Source organism: Neodiprion fabricii, chromosome 4 (genome assembly GCF_021155785.1).
Source record: "Neodiprion fabricii isolate iyNeoFabr1 chromosome 4, iyNeoFabr1.1, whole genome shotgun sequence".
In the NCBI taxonomy this organism is placed as follows: Eukaryota; Metazoa; Arthropoda; class Insecta; order Hymenoptera; family Diprionidae; genus Neodiprion; species Neodiprion fabricii.
Window position 1 is genome coordinate 40,927,743 of NC_060242.1, and position 12,180 is coordinate 40,939,922.

Consider the following 12,180-nt stretch of genomic DNA (forward strand, 5'->3'; position numbering starts at 1 on the left):
TATACGACAACACCGTGTTACAATAATCACTTACAAGACTAGAAATGGATTATTTTATACTCGGACTATTTTCACCTAAGTAATGTACGTACTAGTAAATTTACAATTATGATTTTCTAATGATTATGAAATTTCAAGATCTGATTAAATCGGAACATTAATTCATTGAGAAAACAGAAAAGAAATACAGTACATCAGTAGCTGATAAACGAGCGAATGTGAGGCAAAACATTAACATGCTCTCGGCGGAATCAAGTATAACGTAATATACGATGTAGATTATACGTTTCTGATTTATGATTATTATCAGCGATTTTACCGCAGGTAATGTTAAGCTATTTTAACGTTACAATAGTGTTGTAATAGTTAGCTAAGTAATAAGCTGAATAAGCATATGTTCTATAATAAATTATAACATCAATTTGAGAATTTGTTCGTAAGAGGAAACAAAGCAAGAATTTATTGTAATAAATGAGAATAATTTAAATTAGAAATTATTACCCATGGCAGAATACAAATTGCTGAGTATAATTGCATCTTTTGTTATTATTAATTGGGGTAGATTTGTGCCTATGTAGATGATACAAGAAACAAATAATAAACAAAGAGATAATAACAATAAACCCTGAATCATGGTAGAGGAAAAATGAAATTGCTTAAGGTATCTTTCAAACATATTATCAACAAGCACTATGTATATTGGTGAAGTTTTATTGAAGGGTAGTAATAATATCCTCGGATATGCAAAAAAGACATCTACAGCATCATATAAAACCGATAACTAAGAAAATATCTAGAAATTTGTTTTCCAGCTGCATATTTTCATATTTGCTGTTTGCAGCAACTCCAAATTATCATACGTAATATTTATGCCTTTCGAAATCATGTTTACCTACTAATTGTGAATATCAGTGAAAACTTATGTGATATAATTTTTTTATTTCTCTGCTCCAAGTGTCGCGACCTGTATTATCTGAGTGACATGGGAACATATTGGTATAAGTTGTTGCAACCGTTTCTTTCCGAAAGTTTACGAAAAGATATGAATCCAATTTGTTGTTTCTGATTCTCGGCACAACGGAGTAAGAAACATGAAAAGCTGTAACGTGTGTATATTTTTCATATGCGGGGATATCTTTATTAGTAAAAACATCATCTGGTAACACGATCCCTTATTGAGTTCACGTAGCACAAGAAAATCGTTTCAGACTTTCGCAATAATTTCTTTTTAATTATTACAGAATGTCGTCGAAGAAGTCTGAAAAAGAAAATATGTCATTATTTTTCGACCTAGGGAACCCTTCGGGATAAACATCTCCTGAATGCATCAAGAAACTCGATCCCTAATTAATTCATCGCATTACCTAAGTCTATCAAAACGAATTTTCATATTAAATTAATAAAGAATGATCAAGGACTTTGTTGCCTATAATAAGGCGTAATGGGGGATCGGTTAAAATTAATGATCTGTTGCGCCTCACTATAGGCAACACGTTTTTATTCGAATACGAACCTAGCGTAAAGTTTGAGAAACATATCCATGTTGGGGGATGTGTGTATTGTGTATTGTATTGTAAATGCTATAAGTTGTGTTATACAGCGATTGTTCGTAACGCCCCGGCAGATTGGGCGCTATTGTCGAAAAATACTGGACGCAACTCGGCTGTCAAACAAATTATATAGCAGATGAAAAAATGTCCGTCGACAATGCAATACTACTCATATTTGTAACGTTTTTATCATTAAATAATGCGTCCGGAGAATGCGTTGCGTCGACGAATTGCAAATGCGTTATGCCAAACGGTGAAGGTTACGACTTTTCATCAATTCCTCCTGGTGCATTCAACGGGTGAGTAACAAAATTATAACCTCTTCGTTTTTAAATCATGCGCAATAACAAGCACATAATATACGTACATACATACAATTTTGATTTGTCGTATAATTCACACCACTTTAATTTATGATAAGAATTTATTCCAAGCAAAAGGGGATATGCTGTGAAATAAGTTAGAGCATTTCAATTTGTCGTACATGGTTGTTGACGCTACACCTGAAAATGCCAATACCAAGGCCATAACCAATCTATCCTAGATGTTAATTACTCTATCGAGAGTTTGGAATTCACTTTATGTACCATTAATTGCGCACCGCCAACTAGCCAGTATCTGAGCACAAGTAGTCAGGTTTGAACCAAACCGTTCCATTTCTTTAGTCCTTCATTTTCTGTTACAGTTTCATCGAGTCGACAACGAAAAACAATGTGACATTTTATTTTCACCCGTGTAGTGACGCTTCTCTTAATGTTCCCGGAAAGAATACAATCGGCTGCATTAGTCCCAAGGGTGTTTCGGTAGGAACTTTCTCAGATCTGCACCCCTTCTACTTTAATCGCAATTTTTTAATATGCATCTGAAATTTCCATCGAATTAGCTACAATTAAGCATATTTGTAGATTGTTTATTAATGAGATTCAATTGGGGTTACGTAATATTTTATACTATAATTTCAGTTATGCATGTATAATGCAACCAACAATCAGTCCATAAGTTTGGCTACTGCTGACAAAAGTAGCCCAATAACATTAGCGTCGAACAGCGAGCCGCAGATACTCTTTCCCTTTAATTTAACTGATGGAATTCAAAGGACCGCTACCATCAATTTTCTTTGTCATCACGTCATCGATATCCCGACGGAACTGGTATTATACAATATAAGCAAGGAATTAAACTTTGTAAGTATATCAGCTACAAACCCGATTGCACAAGGCTTTTAAAAACTGATTTTCATCTCATCATTTATAAAGCATCTCCAAGAGCGAAGAAGCTTGAACAAATATTCGTTTTAATCTTCAAAAACTCTAACGTCATTTTTATTCACGTCAATCTTTTTTTTCCAGAAACTATATCTTCTTTCACCAAAAGCTTGCAAAATAGCAATGCATGTGGGAGGCCTTTCTACAGGGTCAGTACTAGTTATAATACTATTTATATTCAGTGGAATATACTTCTTGGGTGGAGCATTAGCTTTGAAACTATTGAGGGGAGCAACAGGTTGGGAAATGTTACCGAATCAAAAGTTCTGGTTCGATTTACCCGCGCTAGTCAGAGTAAGTCGAAAGAAATGTTTACAATATATGTTTTGATTTTAAAAATACATGTGCTAACGATTCTGAATTTGTTTAATTTCAGGATGGTATTGCATTCACGTTTAATTGCTGCAGAGTCGTTAGCTACAATGAAATATGAGCATCGTACCTTTCTTTTTCACTTTAAGGAAATCAGAAACACAGATTTTCCTGTGTTTTAACGCTTATTATCAATTTCAGGTAACTTTATGTGCAGAGTAGTTTAATTTTCTTCCCGTTATTGCGATTGATTAAATTATATTTTAAATATTTGCGAAGTTTATTTAAGTGGCATACATTCTTTTTTTGCAAGAAAATTAAGGCAGCACTATTATCGCGTCGTTTTGAGGCCATTCTTATCTGAGATTCGTGGAGGAATAAAAAAAAAAACATGACTAAACTAAATACGCTTATGTTCTTGCGTATATTGCAATATGTATTCTTTTCTTTCTTAAATTTGTTTTTCCTTTCTTTTCCTTAGTTTACATTTTTCGCTACGATAGGTTATAAAAACAGTTGATATGTGTATATGGATATTATATAAGTATTTCTCAGAAACTGATATCGCGAACGCAATATTGAAACATCACTTAGAAAGAAACACCAAGGGGTTTTATAACAGTATTAGAAAAGTTTGAAGAGATATATTCATCCTTCCTCCGTTATGCTGTTTTACCTCATATCAGAATCTTGTAGCTAATACAGAGCTGTTGCCAAATTTCTTGGTGTCTAGATTTGAATCTTGAATGAGGCCTTCTCTCTGTACGTACCCTAAGCACAATGTCGCACTTAATAGTTTCATACGTATCGTTTTACGTATAATATGGAGTTTTAAGCATACTTTGTAATTACATATAAACACAAACACATCAAACGAAGAAATGATGAATTTCGAAGTATGAGGAACGTACCAAGGCCTTGTTCTAAAGTTTTGCAGGTCTTGCTATTTTTTTACAAAACATCTAGACACCTTAGTTTTAAGAAATTTCGTACAACCGAGACATATTTGTATATTGCAATAAATTTAATATTCTATATTATCAATACAAGAGGCCTTTAAATTATTTTTCCCTCACGCACGTTGTATTTATCCCTACTATTATCCTATAATTTGATCGTTGTGAAATTTGATATGGATAATAAAAAACGGAAGACAAGGTTTCGCACTTGTGCATTTATTCGTTAAAAATCTCCCGATAAAAACTGTATGAAAAATTTTGTTTCAACAAACTTATTTAACAATATTTGACACTTAATTTCTTAAAGAATTACAAAGTCTCGCTCCAAGTGTATATCATCTATACTTAACAATTAGTTAATAAAAAGAACAAAAATTACGGAGACGAGATTAATACACGCTGAATATTGCTCGTCTATTACAAAACCGTAACAAAAAGTCTTGATTACGTGATATTTTGGCACTGCCAAAAATTTATCGTACAACATTCAAATATGTTCTGAAAGTACATACAAGGAATGTACGGTTCGCGATGAATCGATAAATGAAGAAAGCTTCCGATCCCTGAACGTTTCCTTCGCGTAACTCACAGGCATGTTAACGATTAATACGTACGGAAAAACACGACCTATCACATCACGATCTGACAATACTGAATCACAAAAAATTCTTCAGGTTGCAACTTATTTTATAGCGAGAGCTCGAATCAATTCAAAAGTTCTCGACGCCATCAACATTCACAGTGATCTCTTGATTCGTTTGAACCGCGAACCATTTTCCGGCTGAGTTCAAGCTTTGGATTTGAACTCCTTTCGCCGATAAGGCTGTTACGATACTCGCCAGATCACCAGGTCCGCTTCCTCGGTACAGCGAGAGATTATCGACGAGAGGAACGCCGTTCGAGAAGATCGCGTCGTCGATGGAAATTAGCAGCGGCTCATTCGCTCCACGTACAGTTCCTGATAAACGAAAAGAAATAATGATGTGAAGACTTATACTTCTGCCCGAAAATTTGATTTAATTTATATCACAATAAAGACGATAAGAAAATGAAATTTGATTAATAGTAATGTCTAGACGTTATCAATAAATTGTATAAACAAAATATCGTTTAAAAAATTTTCAGGGAATGTTTTCTTTTGTCATGTGAAATGAGTACGTTGATTTCTCTGAATGCACATCAATATAGTCGATGAGGCTCACTTATCGTTGAGAATGCACAGCCAACACATACTCAAGCATGCACAAACAAGTGATGTAGCAAAGTGTTTCTCTAATACCTTTGACTTGGTGTTGACCAACTTTGACGGCAACCGCGTTTTCGCCATCGGCGTGACTCTCTTTAATACTGACGCCGATATCTTTGGCGAGAATTGGCGCGTTGATAAGATTCAGTCCATTCTTCGTCTGCCCGGCGAGTATGCCGACCAAAACGGCCGTGTGTACGAACTTTTTCTTCTCCATATCGGAACCGATCGTTTGGCTTTCGATGCTGATACTTCCGGACCCCTTTTTCAGGAACTTTCCACCTAGTTGTCCAAGCTTCTTCGACAAATTTATCCACGCCGCATTCACGTCCGATAATGCCGCCGTCAGGATTGGCGCGTTTACTATCCCAGTCACCGAGTACGCTGTCGATCTACCAGATATTGCTAGGAATTGCTCTGCGATTTCAACCGCGACCCGCTGCTGAGCCTCCGTTGTGCTTGCGCCTGTTGATCGATTCGAGAAATTATTGATATTACTTGAAAGGGACACAAAGGCACCTTCGAAAGGATCAGGAGTCACTTGAAACGATTCCTCTTCGATAAAAAAAGTTATACATTGTCGAATTATTTACTCGTTTTGAAGTTTTTTAAAAGAAAAAATTAATTCTACCTCAAAGTTAAATTCTCTGTGCCATTGACTTTAGAGGTTCACAGTTTCGTGTATTCAATGATCAAGCGCGAGGGAATTAAAAGAGCCGTCGAGAACATTGATGTTCAACGATCAGATCAAATTAGAATATGCTTCAATTGCTGACCTAAGTGAGGAGTCCCGATGACATTCGGATGCTGAATCAGTTCCAAGGTGGCGGGATTCTTCGGCGGTTCTTCGACGAATACGTCAAGTGCGGCTCCCCCGCAATGTCCGGCTTTCAACGAGTCCAGAAGAGCCTCTTCGTCGACGATCCCACCACGAGCAACGTTTATCACTCGCACTCCCTTTTTGCTTTTCGCCAAAGTTGTGGCGTTGATCAAATCTGCATATATTGAGAAAATACCATGATAACTATATTCCCCTTCACTCTTCCGATCTCTTTTTCCCGGAAAAGTCTTACACTTACTTCTAGTCTGTGGTATGAGGGGTGTGTGAACTGTGATGTAGTCGGCAAGGGGCCAAATTTGTTCCAACTCCATTTTTTCCACGCCAAATTCCTTGGCAGCCTCCGTAGAGGTCATCGGGTCAAATCCGATCACTCTCATCCCGTAGGACTGCATCCTTATCGCAACTTCCCGACCGATGCGTCCTAGTCCCAGAACCGCGAGAGTCTTTCCCGCCAGTTCGTGCCCCGAGTATAATTTTCGGTCCCATCGACCTGCTCTCAGCGACTGAGCAGCTTGTGCGACGTTTCGTGCCAATGATGTGATCAGAGCACAGGTCATCTCGCAAGCACTTATACTGTTGCCACCTGGGGTGCTGCGAAAATAAAAATTAACGCCAAATTGTTAGCAACGTGCGTTGATTCATAATACACATGTACCTGTACGTGTCAAGCTGAATTCTCAGGATTTAGAAATTCCTCGAAGGTAAAACCGTACCACAAACTATTCTTGCCATTATTCTCTTTGGCGTAAAATATCGCTCTATAATTGGCTAGTTTTGAAAACGATCGTATGTCGAAAACGAAAACGCAGGTGAGACAACAAACGGCGGCCATGTTGATTTTATGCCAGCATTTCAATTTACACTTTCCTTATCCTAGTTCTATGACGTTTTGTGCCAATCTTTGAATCTAAATGAAAATTTCTGCAGCACTACAGGTTCAAAGAAATCTTTTTTACTAATATGCGGAGTCATGTTCAAAGATTATATTTGTTTCGGGATTCCGATAAAATTATAGAATATAAAAACCCAAATGATAACTAAACTTAAATACTTATGTCGAGGCTTTCTACTCACTTGAGTACAACGATTCCTTTACGAGTTGCAGCCTGAAGGTCAATGTTATCAACGCCGGTTCCAGCACGACCGACGACTCGAAGACTGGAGGCTGCTGCTAATACTTCAGCGGTAACTTTGGTGTCGGATCGAACAATCAGACCATCATGGTGCTACATGAAAAAAGATAAATTTTATATAAATTAGTTAGCTCAGTTAGTCATAGTCAAGACTTTCGTAGTAGCGGCATATCAGAGACGATTCAAGGTCAACTTTTGGTTTTCTTTTAAGGGGACTGTGGAGTTTCGAGATTTTGAAACTTTGCGTGACTTTGATTGTTTATAACAACGGTACAAACGAATACAACCGGCTCATACTTTCCGAGAGGATCGATAGAGAGGGGCCCGATAAAAAGATACAGACAATGAGACTCCGGATTGGTTTACCCTTTCGGTTGGAATCCTGGTAAAACTAATTTTACCTCGTTGGACTGATTGCGTTGAACCGTCCATATCATTGACCTGGAAGCCATGCCATACGATATAATAATTTAAAAATATGCCAATAAACACTCCTGAAAGTATGAGCTGGTTATATTCATTTATACCATTGTTATAAACAATGAAAGGCACGCAAAGTTTCGAAATCTCGAACTTCCACAGTCCCCTCAGTTACTCCTTCCGTCAGACTCTAACTTTTTTTCAATGACCTTTTACGTGTTATGTATGAAAACTTGCATCTTATGCACACATGTGTTCCCGCAACGCCGTGTTATCGCGGCTTGTTTTTCATTTCGTTTATTATTATGCTTGGAATTCAACTCTGTGTTTTGCTTGTCGGTTGTATCGAATGTTATGAGTATCTGCGATAGCTGCCACAGTGGTTTGAAGAATTCCGACGCAAGGCTTTGGGAATTTCATGAAGCTAAATTATTATAGGTATTTTCAAATACCTATTAAGATATGCCACTGCGTTCTAAATTTGTAAAAAAAAAGAAAAAAATAGCTGTACGAAATCTGAAAACTTTCGTTTATGATCATGACAGGTTAAACCGACTCTAGACCCGAGCATCTAAAACTCCTACAACGGTCCTGCTGTAATACATGCACACATCATACATTGCATGCAAAAGCATATATGCTTCCTGCGCAGACGTTTCTATTTATATACGTTTCATACGTACGAGACGAAATGAAGGAGGAATTTGCAAGGTAACAGAAGCTAAAACATTCGTTCAAGTAATGTGGAAGCATACCATGTTTGAAATTTTTTTATATGAGGACGTGAAAAAAAATACAAATTCATTGAATAATAATAATGATAATAATAATAATAATCAGAAAATGTCGACCCGCTGAAATTTCACTTGTCTTTCAATGACCGAGAGCGTCTTATTTCAATATGCAAATCAAACATCTGTGATCTAATCGAGGTCGCAAATGAGTAACGAGTAGTCGGGGAGCTTATCTAATTAATGAGCGCAGCGGATAATGTGGAACGTACATACATACACTATGAAGGGAAGGAGTTTTATAAATCTGTTACCGACAGTCACTCTGGCTAAATGGTCTGTGCGAACGGAATCAGCTTGGGTGCGTGTACAAGAATCGAACAAACATATATATTTACGGAAGAGAGAGGCACACGAGAAGAACGGCTCGCTGGAAAATAAGAAAAATAGTACATTGACCCTCGTTATTAACTGGTTCTCGAAGCCAGACAACTGGTTATAACCAGATTGCACGTACGTTGCATCGGCTAACTTCGAGGCATTCGGCCTACATAATAGGTGAATTCACATGTACACGTACGCATCACGCGGTTTCGATCACGCATACAATCTGACTTACGATTAGCGCGAGGTCTGTTTATGTGTATTTTATACACGATCATTTGTCCGTCTCAATCCGGTCGAGTCTGAGGGATTACCATGCAACTGGTGGATGCTCTATTGGTGTTTACCGAGCAAATAATACATACACGTCGTTTCTGCTTCAACGTCATTACATATTCCGCGATTGTTGATTGTCTTCCAGTTCGAATTGTACGAAAACATTGTTATTCTCATGTAATTGCTCGAACCTTAAGCTTAAGCCTGCACTTAGGTAAATAACATCTGCCTGCCTATGAATGAATTTTGCGCAGCCAGTTTCTCTGTTCTCAGGCGTTCGTTGATGATGAAAACACAACACAGGCGTTCTTGCCATTATTTACTTCGCGCTGGAACATCGTCCGGGAACTAGCGAGTGTTGAATGCGATGGTACCGGCGAAATGAAATTGCAAGTGAGTCAACTGGCGGCCATATTGACTGTCGGACTTGTTACCCGATCCGTACTCGTGATTCTCATTAAATATTTGGACCGAACAGGTAGCACCGTATCTTTTTATTCTTGAGAAAAGTTCGCTCTTAATACCAAGATTTACGCATGCCCAATTAAAAAACGGGTAGAAATGATCATAACCTGTATTTTTTTACACATACTTTAATCTCTTGCAGAAGTTCTTCCTTGGACATCTTGTACTTTTTTGTTACGGGGACCCCATGGCTTGTTAGTAGGGCGACGCAGGCGTCGTCGACGGCGTCGCTGATCAAAACGCTTCTCAATGCTATTGGCATCTCGGCAGTATCTGCAGGAAGTAAAAAGTTAGATAAGGCTCTTAATCCGAAACTCTAAGATTGAGTTTCTGTAGATTAATCGTAATTAAACTGTGGCGATTAAAAAAAAAAAAAAAAAAATTAATAAAAACAAAACGCGGAATGAAGACACACAAGTAATTTCCGGCTCCGAAAAACTGAAGCGGACATATTTTCCAATTCATTTCCTGGGTAATTTATGGTCATTCCGCAGCAGGCGGCATGTGGACATTTTTTTTATTAAATTTAATTGAAACTCGTTGCGTTGTTCGCTGTCAGACAGCAATGCTGTATGTCTTGAATTAGTAAACTGCAGTACGGCTCTGCGGTACGGATTGCGAAACTTTTGCATGCAATAATGCGGTTTAACAATCATAATATTATACTGAGCGGGCATGGTGAATCTAGGCGCCTGTCGCAGCAGCAGCAGCTTGCAACTGCAAGGCTGAATCTATTTGGGTTCGTTACATGAAATTGTACACCTAAACGATTTTATTACACGAGGTTCGCTATACGAGGTTGTGCGAAGCGTTATTTATTTATTTGTTCAAATTGTTACCGTTGCATTTGTACCAGAGAAAACTTGTTGAATCCGTGAGTACAATACACTATAAAATGTGTATTGAAATCCGCGAGTGGAGTTTAAAGAAATTAAAAATACAATTTTCTTTCTTATCGAACGAGCTGAATAAAAATTTTCACAAAAGTTAAAATAAACGTTGACTGAATTTCGTCCCTCGTATAAAGTGTGGCAAAGTCGAATGTTTTTTGCTCGATCCAATAACAATATCGTATATAAACAAGCGAACATGACGTCATGTATTTTCTTTAAAGCCGAGTTTATTTAGTATATTCAAAATACTCTGACACGCTACAATCACATTTCTCAAGTGTTATTATGTAATATTGAGAGTGTGCGATCAAAGTTGTACGTAGGGTAGGTAGTAAAAAAATGTTACCCTTTCGAGGGTAGAGAAAAAAATTCATTGAAACGAATAAAAACAAATGTAGAAACACAGTAATTGATGGTTACAAAAATGGAATTCAACAGCATAATTCCATAAAGCCGCGACAATGAAAATTGGATGTCAATTATCACCTCTCAAGTTTTTTTTATCGGTTCGTAGATACGACTTATAGAGTTTTAGACTATCGATGAAACCCGACGCTGTCTGACCATTCAAGCGTAGGCCAAAACATTAAGCGAAAACCGTTGGTCACTCCGAGGTATTATATGCGAGACTAGACTTTGATCGGCGCACTTGTTCGAAAATTGAAACAGACGTCGACCCCGATATTTAGCAATCTAAATATTTTTACATAAACTTTTCACGTCACGCGTCAAATTGAACGAAGAGTAATTTTCGGTTCCCACCAACGTGCGTATTTAAATGTATAGGTATAAAAAATCTCACCTTTCAGATGTATATATGTATATATATATATATGTATATATATCAGCTTCTTATCGAGCTTCTAATTCCTTCGAGTCAATCAGTTTTTCTCCAACACAATTTTTCATCGACAAATGACTCGTCTCGCTCTAATCACCGATCTCAAGTGTTGTTTTATTGAGTCTGTAGTTCCAAGCCGAACGAATCAACGTGCTATCTAATACGATGCGGTACGTATACTGGCCTACTATGGTCCCCGGTGTTGGTTATATACTTACAAGAAGGAACTGCCTCTCGCTCCGCATTTCCCTCTCCGTTCGCCGGTTGGGCGTACCAGGTCAACCAGCGTGCATTCGTTACACGCAATGCGAGTGTGTGCGAATCAGTTGAAAACCGAACGCAACGCGATTTTTTTCCTTATTTTTCGCCAACGTATGATTTGTTTATTTGCTAATATTGTTGGCCCACGGATTTACCCCAAAGATGCTGTTGACAACGTTGGATTTCGACGCCGTGACGCTCGTACGCAAACACACACGACTCGTATTTTTTTCACAACGCTCAATTGCCACTCGACTCCGTTCATCGGTCGACCGATAACCGCTAATCAAGATTTTGACAATAACAATTTACGAAACGAGCCTATGTCGTTGTGAGACGATTCTGTTGCATAGTTTGTCAGTAAATTGTTTAGTCAGTATTAATGTTATTTCAACAAGAAACGTTGCTACAAACCTGTTAACGGCATCTGGAGTTACACGTAATAGGCGCAATCGTACATGGACGTCATCGCGTGTCGGAGCAATCTGCAAGTTTCGTCATTGTATTATATGATATTGCAAAAACGTCTGCAATAGCGTTCGTCGAAAATAGACCACGTATATTATTGTTTGCCACTGTGAAATTGTTGTGAAACGTTCGGGC

The 12,180-nt window shown here is 37.8% G+C and overlaps 2 protein-coding genes across 2 annotated transcripts; one reads left to right on the forward strand and one right to left on the reverse strand.

Moving 5' to 3' along the window:
- Positions 1–1,245: 1,245 nt before the first annotated feature.
- On the forward strand, positions 1,246–4,737 carry LOC124181123. The gene is made up of 5 exons (XM_046567365.1): positions 1,246–1,849; positions 2,236–2,353; positions 2,513–2,734; positions 2,900–3,109; positions 3,192–4,737. Exons 1-5 carry the CDS (start codon positions 1,695–1,697, stop codon positions 3,246–3,248), a joined length of 762 nt encoding a protein of 253 aa, XP_046423321.1. The 5' UTR covers positions 1,246–1,694; the 3' UTR covers positions 3,249–4,737.
- Positions 4,287–11,505, reverse strand: LOC124181121 (D-3-phosphoglycerate dehydrogenase). Its single transcript, XM_046567363.1, has 7 exons — positions 11,278–11,505; positions 9,710–9,855; positions 7,248–7,399; positions 6,412–6,764; positions 6,109–6,327; positions 5,366–5,797; positions 4,287–5,044 (listed from the first exon to the last, which is right to left on the reverse strand). Exons 2-7 carry the CDS (start codon positions 9,842–9,844, stop codon positions 4,797–4,799), a joined length of 1,539 nt encoding a protein of 512 aa, XP_046423319.1. The 5' UTR covers positions 9,845–9,855; positions 11,278–11,505; the 3' UTR covers positions 4,287–4,796.
- Positions 11,506–12,180: the final 675 nt, after the last annotated feature.

What these genes read in the sequence shown, in the direction of transcription:
- LOC124181123 (XM_046567365.1), top strand. Translation starts at nt 1,695, where the DNA reads ATGTCCGTCGACAATGCAATACTACTCATATTTGTAACGTTTTTATCA. An exon ending in CCTCCTGGTGCATTCAACGG is followed by an intron (nt 1,850 to 2,235) that starts GTGAGTAACAAA and finishes TTTCTGTTACAG; the next exon opens with TTTCATCGAGTCGACAACGA. An exon ending in ATTTACCCGCGCTAGTCAGA is followed by an intron (nt 3,110 to 3,191) that starts GTAAGTCGAAAG and finishes GTTTAATTTCAG; the next exon opens with GATGGTATTGCATTCACGTT.
- LOC124181121 (XM_046567363.1), bottom strand. Translation starts at nt 9,844, where the DNA reads ATGCCAATAGCATTGAGAAGCGTTTTGATCAGCGACGCCGTCGACGAC. An exon ending in AACTTCTGCAAGAGATTAAA is followed by an intron (nt 7,400 to 9,709) that starts GTATGTGTAAAA and finishes TTTTTCATGTAG; the next exon opens with CACCATGATGGTCTGATTGT. An exon ending in AAAGGAATCGTTGTACTCAA is followed by an intron (nt 6,765 to 7,247) that starts GTGAGTAGAAAG and finishes TTATTTTCGCAG; the next exon opens with CACCCCAGGTGGCAACAGTA.